At 41.4% G+C, this 18,610-nt stretch overlaps 1 protein-coding gene across 3 annotated transcripts in view; it reads right to left on the reverse strand.

The window, feature by feature from the left end:
* CMIP (c-Maf inducing protein) overlaps window positions 1-18,610 on the reverse strand; it is a 130,408-nt gene that overhangs the window by 40,820 nt on the left and 70,978 nt on the right. For all 3 annotated transcript variants that reach the window (XM_015640182.3, XM_015640184.1, XM_033517161.1), the window contains exon 3: window positions 10,852-10,902. In XM_015640182.3, coding sequence (XP_015495668.1) covers window positions 10,852-10,902 — 51 coding nt within the window. The remainder of the gene's footprint in view (window positions 1-10,851; window positions 10,903-18,610) is intronic.

The following is an 18,610-nucleotide window of genomic DNA, read 5'->3' on the forward strand; positions in this document are numbered from 1 at the left end:
AAATTCACAAGCTCCATTGAAGACAACCCTCCATGCAAATACAGCGTGTGTATGTCTCCGAAAACTGAAAGCAACTCAAAAATTGTAGCTTCCTTCTAGCCTCCCTAAGCAGGGAGGGAAGAGGTCATCCTTGGCAGACCTCCTCACTACCAAGCAAAGAAACAGGGTTTTGTTTTCGCTGGTGCCTTGTCTTCCTTCTCAAATCCCTGCACAGCCCTCGGGTCCCTGTAACACAGCTGGTTGAGCCAAACCCAGCTCTACCTCATTCCTGCATTTGAGATGCCGTAAACCCAGCTAGAAAACGCAAAAGGCCAACTGTGGCTCCAGCTGCACTTTGCCTGGGCTAATGCGGTTACTCTTGTAATCAGACCTGTCCACAGGGGAGACATTTTTTGGCATGGCCAACGCTGATGCATTCCCCGAAACCCTCCATCCCTGCTTCCATTTCCTTTTGGCAAACACTCCCATTCTTCAGGCCCCAGTTCCAGCACGAGCTTTACACTTCAGGTTGGCAAAACATCAGCTTTCATCCTGCACACAGCAACTGCTGTTCCGTATTTTTCATACCAGAGCCAAGTTGGGGTTTGTTTTTAATGTTGCTTTGGCTATGCGGAATTTCACGATGACTGCAGATACTCCAGCAGAAGCACAAGCCACTCCCTGCTTGCAAAAATCATTGGTAGAGACAAACCTGGTATCTTGGGTTGAAAATTCCATGGGACATGTCCCCAGAGGAAGTCACACAACATTTTTTTCCTCCTGATCTTGGCCAGGAGAAAAAACTTCAAAACAGTTGATCAACACAATTTTCCCAGACATGCAGGTAAGGTTTTCCCTAACTGCAAACTGCTGAGGAGAAACTTCACAAACCCTCCTGAGTTACTTAAATATCTCCTGCAGAATATGAGTGAGAAAAACCTTCACAGAGAGGTTGCTGGCCTCACACAACAGGGCAGGAGCCAGGCATCCTGTTTGAGCTACAGACTTGAAGAGCCTCTGACTCATTAGCAGAGGGAAGGTTTCAAACATGTTCAGACACAACTGCCTCCTCCTCTTGCAGGACCTCACTGCTCCCTGCTGCAGCATATTTGGCCCTTTTCCCCAGAGCAGCAAGTGCCCCACACAGCCACTGTCTGTACATCACAATCCCAGTGTTCTGGCAAAACCCACAGTTTCCAGGGAATTGTGAGTTTGACCTGCTCCTGTATTTGTAGTATGACCCAGAGTCAGAAAAACCATGTCCAATTAAAAAAAAAAAAAAAAAAAAAAAGAGAAGAGCACACTATTAGAGAAAAAGCAGGAATATGTGTACCATACACACTCCACGCTTTCTGAAGCCTTCAGTGGACTGAGTGCACAGGGTTTGCAAACAAGTAGTATTTAATAAGTAAAGCACAGCAGACACCGTGTGACTGTGGATTTCAACATGTGGCAAACAGCACAGATGACACAAGGCACTGTGAGATTAAGTGCCATCTAGGTGTGGTCCTTGCTTGTGCTTTTCTGTGCAGAGAACTACAGTTACTGACTACATTATAAAATGCCTCTGACACCCAGCTGAACTGATCCAGGTTCCTAATTCTTTTTACCTTCATGCCCTTTATGTTCTACACATGATGGCTGTCTCTGTGGAGCCTTGGCATCCACCAGCTCTCAGCCCATGGTGGGAATAAATGACTTTGCCACTGCAGAGAAAAGATACTGTGTAGGAAAAAAAAAAAGGAGCATGCACAATCTTATCATCACTGCACTTTGACCAGGTCTGGCAAAGCAAAAAGCTGTGCACAAGGCCACCGTGGAGCACAGCCAGGCATACCTGCTATGCAGAGCCCACCCTGCTCTGGCACTGCACCCTTCAGAGCCCACTCAGGCACGAGAGAGCTGGTCATCACCGGGAAATCAGGATGTGGCCTCATCTGCAAGGCTGCACAACAGATGCCAGTAACTTCAGGCATGTGAGAACCCTGATCGGAAGAACTCACCACCTGAGAAACCACCTCCAGCTGGGAGTAAGCAGCTACTATCGCTACACATTGTAGTAACTGCTAATAAAAGAGATAACCTCAGAAAGATAATCTATCCTACTTTTATTTTCTGGGAAACTCCAATAAGCTGAGGTAGCACCAAGTAGAAAACAAAGTAATTATTTCTTCCCAGATATGCAAAATGGATTAAAAAGCCACGTCATCCCTTTTCCTTACTACTCTCTACTGCTGGCAGTGGACACCCTCAGCTTTTTCTGCTCTTCTCCCATCTCACCAGTCAGCAAAACCTTCCAAATGGACGTTTACCCACCTGTTTCACTTTCTCCTCCTTGGCAAATGTATTAGTTTGTTGATTTTCAAGCTCCTCAACACCATAAATGGCTTTGAAATTAGCTTCTCTCTTGTGCACCTGCATCATCAATGTCGTCAGCAAGAGAGATGTGCACAGCACAAGGAACATGTTTGTGTCAGGAAGCTGCAGCAGAGCCTTAGGGAGAGCAGGGACTAGATGCTGATGTGATACTTGCAAGCATCTTAACAGGGACTTCAGAAAATTCAGAGTATTTCGATCTTCAGGTCACTGGTCTGTGGAGCACTGAATTTTCCAGTTTCACACAGGGAGATGCCCAGTTTCAGAGCACCATTTGCATCTGAAACATTCCCATCACTTTATCCCATATTTTTATATTGCATCTTATTGTGCCACATCAGCACAAATGCCCAAACTACTGCAACTTCTCGGCCCACCAAAATGCCACTGGATCTCTGCAATTTCCTTCTCCTTTGTACAAGTGCTGCATGATGTGCAAGACTGAACAAAGACTCACAGCTTTCTGATCCCAAGACTCATGTCCTTGCTGAGAACCAGAGATCTCTGAGGTGCCCCCAGAACCACTGCCCATCTCATGTTCAGAATCACTCACAGCATCCCTGTTGTCCTTGATTGATCTCCCCTCTGGTCACAGTCTAATCCAGTATTCCCATTTTAAGACTGTAAAGAGCACCAGAGATTAGGCTACAGAAAATAACTGCAATGCAATGCCCTCTGAATGAAGAGAGGTGAATGAAGGACATACTTGCTTTTGGATACTTTTTTTACCCCAATTTTAAAACCACCAGTGTTCTAGGAAAAAAAGACAAGAAGTTGTGACAGACAAGATGAACATGAGGCTTACAGCAAGAGCTAGTGCAGTTGATACAGGCTGTGACACTTGCAATATACTGTTTTACAGTTTTCTCTGGGTATTAGCAGCAGTTTTATAAACCCTAATACATAATGTATAAGTATAATTTAAGGACAAAACTGTGCAAGAAATCAAAGAGAAATTTAAAACAACACCTAGATCCCCTTTGATCCTTCAGGGTCATGGAGGTCTTCTGACACGAAGAGTTCTCATAACATCCAGAATGCAGAACTGGGCCCCATGGCAGCAGCTTAACAAGGCACTTAGCATGTGTCATCTCCCAGAGTTAGGTTTTCACACTCAATGCATCATGTGAGGAGGATAATTACACTCCTGGGAAAGCCTACCAGTCTTGTCCTGTCTGCACAAGAGATCTCCTAAAAACAGATTCTTCTGCAGCCAGAAACCTGAACAAGAGAATAATTTTGGTGCAGCTCTATATTATGACAACTATAAATAAGAAGTTGTAATTTGGTGAAATTCTTGGTCACCATGACCTCAAAATCCTGAACTGCAAAAAATCAGTCATAAGGTCAGCCCTGAAATAATGTGGAGGAGCAATACACGGGCACAAAACCCGAGGATCCCTCTTGGCCAGCAGCTCAGCATTCCTGAGAAACAACATATTCCAGCAATTGTATCTGCTCCTCTTCAGAGCTGAGACCTAAGCACACAATAACAAGCTGACCTGTTTATTCAGCTGTTTTTGACACCCCTCTATCTTCAGACCTAATATTAGTTTGAATAGGATAGCATCCAAGTCTAGAGGGGAAAATTTCAAGCTGGTCCTGACTTAGCTAAAGCAAGATAGAAAATAACTATCTAGTTTCTACTCAAATTTCACCACTTGGCCATTAATTGGCTCGAGTTCTGCCTCCTTAAAAAAGGCAGTTTTGGCAATGCAGGAGGCAGCTACGGGTGCACAAAGCATGTGTGCCTGTGGCTGGATGAGAGCAGGGCAGCTCAGAGCAGCAGCTCAGATCCAGGCTTGCATCCCAGTGTGCCGAGAGCCTCCTTGGGTTGGACAAAGTGCTGTGCTGACACGGATACACAGCTCCCAGATCTGAAGTGATTCATGTGAAGCCAACACAGAGCACAGCCCGTGCTCAGCTGCCACTGCTGCAGATGTACAGTCCAGGAGGAACCTGCTCCAGTGGTCCCGCAGAAAGAGTGAGGGTATTTTCCCAGTGCAAAGGCAGAGAAAGCTTGAAAAAAAAATCTATCCACTCCACCTGTTCCAGTTCTTAAAATATTACCAGCATTTTGTACAATGAATAGAAGAAACAACTTTCTGTCAACATCTTGTCTGTTTTTCAGCTATTCATTTCCACCTCCCAAGTGAGATTTGTGCCTTTCTGCTGTGGCAGCACAGCTACCTCTAGCAAAATGAGATCCCAGAAACAGAAAACAAGGCCAAGAATTTTCAAGTGACTTCTGATAACAGATGGCCTAAGACTGTCAAACTTGTGCTGGAATATGTGAGAGGCAACAGACTTCGTGTGCTCATGAAGATATCTCAAGCCAAAAAGAAAGTAAAAAAAAAGACAAAAAAGATATCCCCCCCAACTTAGCTACAAAAAAATAAATGTTATGGAAATAAATGGCTATAAGTACGACAAGATTTCCATTATGTTGCTCCTGAATTTGCAATGAGGTTGTTCAGATAACAGACAGGGTGGTTTTATGGATCACCAGATGAACAGCAGGCACACACAGCTGCATTTCATGTTACCTTTCATATAGAAAAGAACAAACCATGCCAGCAAACATCAACTTCACCATGAGGAACGTCATCAAAAACTGAAAAATGGTCTCACTATGTTCACCAGAAAGCTCAAACTTTCAAACTGGTACCAGTCTCACTCCTTGGCAACACAGATCCATTTATACATCCCTTAGATCCCACACCTGTTTCCTACAAAGGCTGGCCTAGAAGAGCAACATGACGCAGAGGAAAGGCAGGATATCTTGAAAACCTCTTCATGGTCTCCCATAACTGGTACCCAAGCACTTCAGAGGAAGAGTACAACTACCAGCCAAAATCTTGTGTGCTTCCTTTTATCTGTCCAAGCAATAAACCTGCTTTTCCAAAACTAGTGTGTCATCGAAGCCCAAAATGCTCCCAAAGCCCTGAGGCTTTGAAAGGCAAAACTTAATTCCACAGCTTTGGTTCCCATCGTTATATTATTGACTTGCACATAAACACAAAAGAAAAAGCCATCATTGGACTAATTGTATCATAATTATTTATTGTTTTACCTCAAAGAAAGAAAATGGAAACTTCCCTGTTCTGTGAAAATACCTCAGTGCTTCAGCTAAAGAAAGCAAAGAAACAGCCAAGAGAGTTATGATTTTGTGTGCTAGGTAACCACCAAGGAGAGGTCTGAAGTCCAGGACTACCACTCCCAAGAACTGCTGAGCCTTCAAATAGTATTTTCACTATGCAGTAGAGCACAGGGCTATGGAATTGTCACTGGGTACCAAACCTTCCTCTCTCAGATCATAAATTAGGACACTAAACACACCGGCCATTTTAACTACATCCAATGTGATTTTTCTCCAGATCTCACAGTTTTAAGGCAAGATTTACTGAGATTCAAGGCTGTAAATGTCTTTAATGTCATCATTTAAAAATCTATATAACCACCACTCCTGTATCAGCACTATTTTTAATCATTACCATGGTGACAAAGCCGTAAAGGTGCTTTACACAAGGAAGGCTTTACCACACTTTTGAGAACAGTTGCTCTTAACTTAATACTCTGCAGTTTTACATTTGAAAGAAGAGTAACTCACATTGAACATTCACCATTTGATACAAAAACTGATACTCACCCATGGCTATTGCATAAAAAGCATTCAATACTAATGAACAAGAAAGTCATAACCTGATCACAGTAAAGACCAGAGCGCATATCATCATTCAGGTCAAGTATGACTTTATTTGACAGTCAATCCCTTTGCAATTAATAGGGCTGCTTGTGCATGGAAGTATCTGTTTCCTGAAGACACAGATAGAACAATCCCTATGAGAACTAGGGAAGTATTAATCCAAAATTAAAGTTTTTGAACAAAAGCCAACATCGCTTGTTTTAGTATTCAATGCAAAATGTTTGCAAATCCCAAATGACAACATTGTTCCAGTTTCCTAATTCATGGGATTCAAAACATGGAGTCTGGGTTGAAAATGAATTTTAAAACAAAAAGTAATGTGAGTGTTGACTGCAAGTCAGGGGTGTGCATGTATGCTGGGCTGCATCATGAGCAGCATGGGGAGGGGGCTGCTCCCCTCAGCTCAGCAACCTCCTACCACCTCAAAGTAAACCCTGCACTGCGTGAGGACAAGCATGGCGTGGGTGGAGAGAGGACCAGATGATGTTCAAAGGTCCCTTCCAACCTAAACAATCCTACAATTAACACATTTGCACTGTCCCTGCTAAGAGATGTGTAAACTCCCTAACCAAGCAGCAGAACTCATTAGGGGACACACGGGCACTGGTTAAAAGCATCAGTGGGAAACACGAGGTACAGGCAAGCCTTTCTAGAAGATCCAGGTCAACACAAAGCTCAGTTTGAGTCATGCTTCATGCTTTCCTGCAGACCTGGGTCTGTTCTTTCTGTATTGTGTCAATTCAGGACATTCCCCCAAAGGCTGTCAACTGACATTCTGACTGCTGCATCACCCAGCTGACCAGAAAACACGAGCAACTCACCCCACAATGAGGGCAGTGTTCAGGGCTTACTATCAATCACAATAAAAAGTGCAACATGCCCCGCTTGAACTTAGCTTAATTCACACTAAAAAATGTACATCTATACCTGTACTCTGCACCATGAGAGAAGACCTAAGGATTCCTGGGAAAAAAACCTCACTAATCATTTCTAACCAAAATGTAACATGGTACTAAATTAGTCAAGTGTACCTTTTGATGATTAATACTTTTAGTATGTGGTACAATGGGGCTACACATTTTCTAGAGGATGGTACCTCTCTGCTCAGCACTACAAATGCACACAAAGTCTTGCCAAGTGTAGCTGTATCCATCCCCTACAGAAGTGATTGGTTACCACTGTATCTGCCCTGGATCCAGAGAGGGAAATGAACTGCATGTGTTATTCTCTTTTGTATATGCACAGAAAGTGTTGTTATCTTTATTGATACAGTTATGACTTATCAGCTTCCACATACCAAAGATTATGTATCATGGTTTCAATCCAACCTCCTTGGTCTAGAGGAACTTTCCTTACACAATGGATTAATGATTTATGTTTGAGGAGCTGGAGAGTTGTTAACATGTACTGTTTATTCTCTGGACAAAGATAATTTGGCTTAGCTACAACCCGAAGGAAATCAGGATTTCTAAATATAGGCTGAGGTGGCCAATAATCCTTCAGGAGTTGTGATACTCATTGATATCCAGATTAAATGAGGAACTATGACTAACCCTTAGTGGAAGGGTTTGAAATGGAAAACCCAAAGAGAAGGTGACTACATAAGGAAAACTCATGCTGTCCCTACATTCCTGCTGACTTCATTGAGCACAGTATTCAAGGAAAAAGACACAACTAAAAACTTTAGTTTTTAGTTTTTAAAAACTAAAACTTTTTTCTTGTCAAGGAAAAAGACACAACAAGATGCTGTGTAAGCATCTTGACAGCTAGTTAGCTGGATGACACATAAAACCTCTTGGAGCTGGATCTAAAACATGGATAATTATGTGTTTGGTTCTTTCATTTCTGTTAATCTGTACCATCTCTTTTATTATTCTTTGGGTTGCAGGAAGAAATTAGTCTTGATTTTTATTTCCACGTTTGTCTCTAGAACAAAAAGAATTTCCAGGGTGCTGGTTGGCAAACTGAATTCCCACAGCTTGTTAAACCTTAAAACTGCACCATATCAAAGCTCTCTCACAAACCTTAGCACCTTCCTACAAAACCAGTGTATGTGTCTGAATCTAGAGCTTCCCCAAATATTTGAGACAAAGCTATTGACTGTTCCTACCCATTTCCCATGTAGGTCAGGGTACACACAGCATCTGACTCCCAAGGCTTCAAGCACAGGAAAAAGAGTCAGAATGACACTGACAGAATATGAATCTGCTCCCACAATTGTAATTTAAGAGGGGGCAATCCCCGCTGCTGGAAGTTCTCAGAATATCAGTTTGCTGTCTGTACAGTGGATTCCTCCAGCCCTGTTTGGGCAGAAAACGAAACTTAAATCTAGTGCCAAAAACACTGGGGCTGTGGGTTCAGCTGGGCTCCCTAAATGCTCCCACCACACAAGTACAAAGAATAGCAAGATCATCTCTGTTGAATGTTTTCCCCTGAACAACTGTTACAGCTATCTGCACCGGTTTGCATCTGTGTTCTACATCCCACAGAAATGTTTTGACCTATTATTTGTAAGACCACTGGACAAATATATCATTCATCAGCACAACCACCCAATTATAATACAGCTGCGGAGATCTCTCTGCCAGCTGGTGCTTTGTGTAAATGCCCCATTCCAGAAGAATAGGTTTCCTGTTTTTTTGTGGGTTCCCTCACTACCTGCTTAATCATCAAACCATACAAATTATGGAGTGAGATGAACCTAGCTCTTAAAGTCATAGGCTACAGTGCCAGTAAAGTGATAGACTTCACTAAGATAGACACCCAACTCTCCACTCCCTCACTTCCCTTCTACACTGACAGCTTGTCCTGCTTCTTCAGCCCATTGAGATCTCACTTAAACCTGCTGAAGAGCAGAAAGTTACCAGCTGCTCTTCTTCTCAACTATTAGGTAACAAAACCCAAAAACTAAATTACCTCCTTTTTAGCAAAGAGGAATTTCTTAGTGCCAAGTACCTAGGCAGTAACTAAACCCTGTCACTGTTCTTATGGGAAAACACTATTTGCTATTCTTGGTAAAGGGAAGGGCTTTCAAATCAAGATAATGTTTCACTTGTTTTTCAGAAACAAATTTAATGGGGGTGGGGAGGGAAGCAGGGAAGCAAAAATAAATTCTACTTTGCACCAAGTTAAATTACTCAAAGTTTCCCAAAATGAGAGGCTTGGGTCAGGAGCACTGGAAAGTTTAAGAAATACTTTAAAAACAACTCCCACAGAGCAAAGCTCCTTCTCCATGACTGAAAGGCATGTAAGGAAGCCAGGTCACTCTGTCTAGCCTGGCTTGCTTTCTTTACCTTTTTTTTTTTTTTTAAGAATTTATTTGGTGGGTTGAATGGCAGGGCCATGTTGCATCTTTTACCATATCTTGATGTTTTCCAGAGTTGCACCTCCAACCCCAATTCTCCTCTCACTGCAGGAACAAAGGGGGCATCAGCCACCAGCACACTGGTACCACAACTATCCTGACTGGGGGCAAAGTAGAAAAATAAATTCCATCATTTCTATCCACGTTTTCTCTGATCATCCCTCCCTGCCAAAGCAGGAGAGAAAATAATAGCCACATGGAGATAGTGCCTCTGAATGCTTTAAGTGCTTTGTTATCCTCAGGAGTTGCAAAGACATCAAGGCTGGCTGGGTACTGTGTTAATGATACTGTCAAGAGGCCAAAATAAAGTGCTACACCACAACCCAGCCTCCTGCTATCAGCACTACCGTCCCACTCTCGTTTGGGCAATCAGGGTAACAGGCTGGAGAATATGCCAGTGGTCTGGGAAAGGAGATCTCAACACTTGGCTTTGCTGATAAGAACCTGGAACCGCTCAGAACACGATTCTGCCAGACACTGATGGCTACATAAAGCACACCAACACTGTAGTTTTGCCACACAACTATTTTGCAACTATCAAATACACCTACAACAAAACCAGTTTGGTGGGAGGGCTTTCCGTATATTTTTCCATGTGGTTGCTGTCAGCAGGCTGGAATCTTGATAAGCTGCACAGCCAACTTGGCTGACTTCACTGAAACCCTGCTGAAGACAAGTCCTGAGCTGAAAAGCTACTGCTTGTGTTTCCCACTGCAAGGCAAGGGAGGACAACCATATCCAGCATCTGGCCAAAACTCGTTTCCAAGTGCATCAAAGATCCATACAGATTCCATCCAAAGGTCAGCAGCTACAGTTTTCAATGAGGAATGTGCTGTTTTTGAGAGACAATGTTGTCACTGTGATCCACTTTCCCTACCCAGGGCAATCAGTCCATTGTTCCCACTGAAAATGAGAAAGGGCTTGAGGTCTCTGAAATGGAAACTGCCTTTAATTGCAAATCATCCTAAAGTATAAACACAGACTGATGCATAACTGATTGATGTTACACATACAGTAAACAACTCTAAAAGATACTCTTTGTCCCTTGCTTCTCAGAAAAATAAAAATCAACCAAAAAACCTCAAAATATCCCAAGAGTCCAGAGGATATGATGAGGTGTACTCACTGTAGCATATTACACTTCACAGTACAAAACTAAAACCATCCAATCTGTGCTCTAAATGTGAATTAACTGCCTATCTACTTTCTGAAGCCAGTCACACATTGATTAAGCTGGGCTGTGTAACAAGTCAATGTGCTCACTTCATTCGTGACACAGACATGTTAAAACTGTGGATATATTCTGAGTTAGGGTTTCTGCAAGAAAAGACTTTATCCATTCAGGGCTTTGACAGTGAATAAACAGGGAACTCTAAAAAAGTACTCTTGAAGGCAGAGAATGAAGAAGATGAAGTACAGAACTTACCTTCCACTGCAAAGAATGGAACCACTGATCCCTCAGGTAGCTGTTTGCAGCCTGCAATAAAGAAAAGTTACAGACAGAATCATTAGTTTCTACTGCTGCTTCAGGTCACTCAGGTACTTTATATTATAACTAGTGACACAAAGACCTCGCTGCATTATAAAATACTGAACCAAAACCTTACAAAATATTAAGCTCCTAGGAAATGCTGTCCAGCTCAAAGACTGTGAAGAATCCTCCATGAATTCAGTCACCTGTGGGTCATTTGCCTCTGCCATTAATTACTAAAAGCAGAGTAGGAAGATGAGCTGACATTTTAACAGGAGGGGTGGGTTTTTTCCACACTCTGGTTTCTTTTCTTGTCCTGCTCCTCAGCTGGCCCCAAAGCAATTCAAATAATGTCTTAGCTCTTTCAGTGATATTAAAACAGTGAAAAGCACAGCACACACAGACGTGCAGATACACGCACAGACTGTTTGCAGCAACAGCATAAATGTTGCAATAATCACTCCCAGCCATCACCCATTTCTGTCTGTATTAAGCACAGCTGCCAGAAATTCCCAGTGTGAAGCCAGGTCGTAGCCAATGGAGGAACAGTTCAACACTCCCAAAGGTCAAAAGGCTTGGTATCAAAAAATATGAAAGCATGTACAGTGACGTAAATATGCATGCCTTAACAAGGTGACATAAGTCTGAAATATTTGAGTGGGTAGAGATGCCCTTTGGCTTTTCCAGCTCCACCTCAACACTGCCAACAGGCAATTTCTACTCACATTTCAAAATGTTTTACAGAAACAGTGAAAATTACAGGTTACCCTATAAATCCATGTTTAAAAAAAAAAAAAAGAGAGGTTCTTTGCCAGTCAAAAAACACATACTTCTTGCAAATTAAAGCATCACTTAACAAGTTTCACTCCCCAACACCTTTTCAGGTAAGCATTCAAAATCCACAGTACAAAATGTATTTAATCTCCTAACACTCATTCAGTTCACTGATAATGGCAGGAGTACCAGAAGCAAAAATGCTGTATGGTTACCAAAAACATGTTTAATCTCAAGGTCAGCTACTGATGGTTCAGTGACATATATCTGGACTGATAACTCTGAATTAAATGGAGTAATATCCTTTTATATATGTATTACATATTTATATCTTAATGAGAATCAATTGTTCCTCCAGTAGATGTCAAGGCAATAAAGCAGGAATAAATATATTACAAATAATTTTGGCTGACCACAGAATTTATCCATAACTTTCTATTTCATGAAGAATGCTGACATATCAGAATATGAAATTGCTATAAATGTAAATAAAAAACTTCTTTTTCTATTTTCTCCTCTTTGCATGCAATGAAAAATTGTAAAAATAATTGGAGTGCAGATCTTCAGGATATTTCAGTCAGCCAACATTTAATGATTTTCTGTTATTTACACAGTGTTCTATGTATATGTGGGCATTATAACACAAGACAGACTTTTTACCTGTATGTAATAGAATTCAATTTCAACTCAATAAACTTTATACTGCATTTTAATACAATGAACAGGTCAAAAACGATTTGTCACAAAAAGACAGAAGAATATTTTTAACATAATTAATAAGACATGAAGGAAATATACATTTCTTATCTTTGCCCAGAGAGAATGGTCTAAAACCTCAACAGATGTCTTTGAAAAATTTAATTTCAAATTGAACCTTTTTTCTTTTATTAAGGAGACACGTGGTTCATGTAGGAGAACAAAAAACCACCTTTCCAAATTCTGACATCAAAGCCCTTTAAGGAATAAGTAAAACTGAAGGTTTTTGTTGGCTTCATGCAAACTAAGCAATTGTATCAATAATACTGCAAGGTAAAGATCCACTACATCCTTAAAAAAATTAGGAAGACTGAGTTTATAGGAACTATACAAATTAAGATACTGTCATTTAAATCAATAAAATCAAAACTATTCTAGTGGAAGGAAGTATTTCATTCAAAGAGGCAAAATGTCAACCCAATTCAGTCCCTGGTCTAAAAGTAAGAAAAAATACTGAAGCCCTAAATCGAAATCTGTTAATTATTCTCCTAATTTAATGATGTCAGTAGTACAGATTGTAAGACCACAGCAAATAACTAGAGAATATTGTGTGTAGATAGATTGTGGAAGTGACTGGAGCCCTAACTGTCAGTGAGGACAACATCATCATGCAGGGGAGGAGGCACAAGTGGACTGCAAATACTGGGGGAGAAAAGAAACAAAGAATGCTGCAAGACAAATCCAAAACTGGCAAAGGAAAGACTTGTACAACTCTATGGCAGCAATATACAGAAAGCATATTAAAAGTAAAATTAGCAAAGTGACTGCATTCCAAGTGTGGGACCAAGCACTGTCTACACAGAGTTATTGTAGGGAAGAGGTCAAGCAAACTGGCACCTGGGTCTAGGTTAGAAATCTGAACCACTATAAACACAAAGAACTCAGGTTGTTACTCAAGACCACTTCCCAGGAAAATCAAGGCAAAGTCAACAGAAAATGGAAGAACAAACCTTTAGAGGAACCCCACACTTCTACTAGTGATCAGGACTCAGTGGTAAGAGAAGCTTGGAAGGCCAATGGCCACTCACCAGCACTCTTTACTTCAGCACAGACTGAGTGCTTTACCCCAACCACCCTTATCCTGACACCAGCACTGCCCACTCTCCCAGGCTGCAGGGACTAATCTCCCAGTGCACCCTTCCTGCCACCTGACCCCAGCAAAACCACAGCACCATGCAGGAAATGCTGCATCTTTTGCAAAGGAAAACAAAGATCTCACTCTTGCACAGCATCCCTTGGTCCTCCTTCCTCTTTTTCAGGCTTACACTGAGAAGGCACTACAAGGAGCATTCCTTTCTTACCAAAGGAACAGTGAGTTCATAGCATGCCAGGATGAAAAAAGAGCCACCAAGCTCTTGTGGGTGCTCAGCTGCCCAGCCAGCTCTGCAGGCACTGACTTACTCGAGCATTCGGGTATTGTGAGCAACATTTCTGAAGTTTAAGCAACAAGCATCCAAGCATAAAGCAGTGAAGGGAACCACAATTCATTTATAGGGCTGCACATAGACATTTACAATTTTATCTGGTGTGCACTGACAAACCCAGGCTTTCTATACTGAAGTCATCACTTCCTGGGAACTGACACCTACAGTTTTTTACTGCAGCTGAGGGCATAGTTTACTCTACTTGTTCAGCTCTCGAGTACAATAAAAAGGAGAAAATGAGACAGAAAAGACTTTAAACGAGGCTTTCCTTAGGCATTCTGACCACACAGGGAAAGCTTTTCTTACTTTCAGCCTTGCCCTCGCAGCGAGTCTAGTTCTATCCTGCTCTTTTGATGCTACCTTTCCAACTTAAAAAAAAAACAACAGCTAGAAATGTTTTGCCTGCTGTTGTCACAAATAGTAATGAGTCAGGACTGAAGTACAATGAAGATTTTACAATTCTTAACTGTACTTCAATACAATTTTACATATAGAGGTATGCAAAATAATACTTTAGGCTCCAATTCTGCATAATTTTGTTCTCAAATGCAGCAGCTTTAATGGGGTAGTGGGTGACATGGTTCAGCTGAGCTTCCTGCACAATCAAGACCTCACATTGTTTTTGTATAACCACAATATAGTAGAAAAAATACTTTAGAAAACAGGAAAATGTGGGAGTAAAACTCTTAAAAGTCACAAGAAGATTAAACACTACTTGTAGCTTATTTATTATTCCAATGAGGAAGAAGAATATCTACTTTAAGAACATCTAATGTTCGCAGTATTTTTTTTAAGATTAACTGATCCTGGAACTGTGTTCTGAAGGATTTTATATTCCCATTTTTGGGGTGTCAAGGTTCAGTCAGAGAGGAAAAGCCACCTGGGATCAGCTGTAGTATAAACTTTACTCATAGGATTAAACTCTCCTTCTTTAAAAAGACAGCTCACAGAAGAAAAACTCTGCAAGAGATTAAATGCCTGCATATGCAAAACTTTGGTCAATGTGAGTAAATTTATACCTCTGCTGAAAACAGAAATATTTGCTCTGCACCCCAACTACTTCATTTCTTAGTCAATGAGTAGGAATACAAGTTTATCATTAAAAAGCAGTGAAGATTTTAAAGGCAAGTTTTTCTTTTTGCTCACAAAAACAGGAAACTGAACACTTGCTTCATGCCAATGTTAACAGCCCCTGCAATAATCTGTACCCAGGAAAAGAGGAGACTAAATAGGAACCTGCGTGGCACTGAGGAACAGAACACCTGAAACTCTGCAAGAAACAGAGCACTCTAAAAATTATGGTGAAGACCTCTGCCATTCCTTTAACAGTAAATTAACCACAACATCCCTTGCCACTGGCATGTGTGTTATTCAGAAGAATACAAGAACAGACTTGTCTGTGTAGCAAACTCTTCCCAAGTTATCCCTTGCAACAGCGTCCTTCACACATATGCTTCTAGGGGATTTTGCCTTCTGAAAAGATGTGGCAATAAATGGGATTTGATGAGCCAGATTTTGGCTTTGACTCTTCATGAGTTTATACTGTGATTCTCTCTCTCCCTCACTTGCTTTCTGGTCAGAAGGATGGAGGTTTTGTTATGCTTTTTTTCCAGCAGATATTCATTACTAGGACTCATAAAACAGCACATCTGCCCCCATTTATTATCAGTCATGGGAACGGCAGAGTGTCCCAAGGCTGCAGGAAGCCAAGCCCCATGGCACACACACAGCTGTACAAAACCTTCACAGTGCTGATGCAGATCCCAGTGTTGCACCTCTGACTTGGGCAGACCTGCAAGGGAAACCTGCCACTCTCCTGGCTGAACCCAGGATTTGATGGGAATTGATAGAAATGCCCTTTTCCTCCTTAAAATATTCCCTGCCTCTGCTGGGTTGTGGTCCTTGAATGACCTCTCCACACTGGCAGCATTGGCTGGGCTGGCACTTAAAACAAAAGGCAGGTTCTCCAAGGAGACTAAAATAAAGGATTACTGCAAACCAAATGGAAACATTTACCGTGGGGACTCCCTGGCACAAACAGCGTGGTCAAGCACCGAGTGAACGTGTGACTGTTGTGCTTGTCAAGCCTTCCTGCTCTGTTTGTTTTTCCTTCTGACTACACACGATTGCCAAGAAATGAATAAAACAACACAAGCGACAGGGATGGAAGTGGTGGCTTTAAGGCTAAAAGAAAGGACACCACAGGAAAGCAAGGCAGTACTGTCATGACTGAAATACCAAGCCTTTTTCCTGGGACTCTTCCTACATTTGGTGTTTAGCAGATCATGAAATTATACTGTAAAGTTTTTTTCAATCTATTTCAGAAGGTTTTTCCAGTTATTTCACTATCAAGGGTAGCATCCTCTTTTACAATCATCCACACACCACCATAATCACACCTTGTGCTTTACAAAGAGAAAGCAGAAGAGCAGAAGCCTAGCCCAGCTCAAGGAGGCCCTGCTATTCCTGATACTAAAGAGCTCACACTTCATCAAAAGCTAAATTTAGCTCCTATTTCCCAGCCTGAAGAGTTTGTGGCCTGTGAGCCAGCTTCAGCAACACCTTCTTTCACACCTGCTATCCCAACCGGAGGGAAGAAAAAATATCTGAGATTTTGATTGCTGCTTATGGAAAGGACCAGGGGCCACATCATCATTTGGCAGGGGGAAAGAAAACACAAGCCCTCAGCATATCTAGAAAACTGACAGTCCATGATCCCCAGAAAACTGATTGTCCTTGACTCCCACAGGGGACAATAGGAATCCCCAAATGCCAGGCTGTGAAATGCTCAGATAGCTGTGCTTATTCAACAAACACTGAAGCGTGAAGAACTCCACACATGAAAAAGTCTTTTAAATGTGAACCCAGCCCTGATAAAGCTGCCTGAGAACTAAGTCTTCCTCTGAAACTCAGGTAGACACATCCTGTTATCATGATCTGATTTCCTAAGAGGAGCTGCATCACCTCCGGTGCTGCCTGACAGATTTCATGTGTTAAAATAGGTTGGGATGGGTCAGTGTTGCCATGGGAGGGCTTTGGGATGATGTAAGGAAAGGTAATGGCACTCTTCCCTCTCTGACTCATTACTGTGCACTAATAAGCCAGAAATAGACCCTGGTGACAGCAGACAGAGGGGATGAAAACTTGAACATGGACAGGGGCTCTCCTGTGGCATCTCACACAGAATAGTTTAGGTTAGAAAATACCTCTAAGATCAAATCCAACATCTAACCCAGCACTGCCAAGCTCACCACTAAGCCATGTCCCCAGGCACCACATCTACATCTTTTAAACACTTCAGGGATGGTGACTCAATCACTTCCCTGGGCAGCCTATGCCCTGAGAACACTTTTGGGGAAGAATTTTTCATAATAGCCAATCTAAACCTTCACAGCCTTTCCCTAACCCACTAAGCAGGTCACCTTGTCATAGGAGGTCAGGTTGGTCAAGCAGGACCAGCCCTTCATAAATCCATGCTGCCTTAAGTGAAGCAGAAATTGGAATCTTAAATTTTTCTCAAAAATAAAAAATTAGGAAAGCCTGTGACTCAAAGTACCAAACTGTTTTATTTTCTATCAAATGATGTCAATACCCCATGGTATTTAATAATTTATAATGCAGCATGTGCAAAAACATAGATCAAAATATAAAATTTCTATCCATCAGAAATATGAAATAAATTTGGGGTAATCAAAACAGTTCACTGAGAATTTTTTACATATACATATACATACATATATATATATAAGGGGTTTTTTTTACAATTTTTTTAAATGCTTTGGAAAACAATAAAATTTCAGGTTTCAGCAAAAGTGCACTTTAGAAGAAACATGTTTTGGACTAGTTTGACTTGTTCCTCTATCATAGATTTCCTGATAGTAGAGCTGGACATGACATCAGAGCACGCTGCTGCTCAGATTAGCAGGGCAGAATGATTTCATAAAAAAACGGAAGTCACAATTTTCCAGAGATGTATTGAAGTCTCTCGGATATCTGGAAATAACTGAACTATGCAAGGGCTACTTTCCCAGCTCCTCAGTTAAAGTATCTTTTGGATACCTCTACTCTTTGTTACATATACTAGAGAATTTCTGCTAGACTCAACTACCTCATAAATCCAGCTTTTTCAACTTGATTTCTTCAGCAGACTAAACATAACTTGGAGAACTGTTTTGGATTTGTGAATACACATTACAACTGTATAAGGGAAATCTAATTTTATACTCCCTCCAACCAACCACATTTGATGAATCAAGATACTACCAAGGACCAAGTCATATTAAAAACATTTTTTATAGTTTGTATTTTGAATTATGTTGAAATTCCCATAGTTATAATGTAATCTGATCCGGAGCGCTCAGCCAGGCAGCAATAAACAGGAGTCCAGCTCACTCCACTTCTTTATGAGTTCCTGTGAGGTTACATAAAGACACCAATCTTTTTGAAGAAAATACCAAAGTATCCATGCTAAGATGTTGCTGTTTCACAAACATAACTATGCATTTGGTTTGTTGTTATTTTCTTTTTCCTTTTTTTTTTTTTTTTTTTCCAAAGAGACAAATGTCAGGCTGCTCCAGATTACAGCCTGCCTACCCTCCCAATTTCCTTTCCACTCAGCAGGAAGCTGTGGGTGCAAACTTTATCTTGTACCCCATTAAGCAGACCCAAATAGGCAGCTGCCATAAACTACAGAATAAAAGCTTGGAAACAGAATTTGGAAAGGCAGGTGTAACTACTCCATCTGTTGAAATTGATACAAA

This window comes from Parus major, chromosome 11, assembly GCF_001522545.3.
Source record: "Parus major isolate Abel chromosome 11, Parus_major1.1, whole genome shotgun sequence".
Classification (NCBI taxonomy): domain Eukaryota; kingdom Metazoa; phylum Chordata; class Aves; order Passeriformes; family Paridae; genus Parus; species Parus major.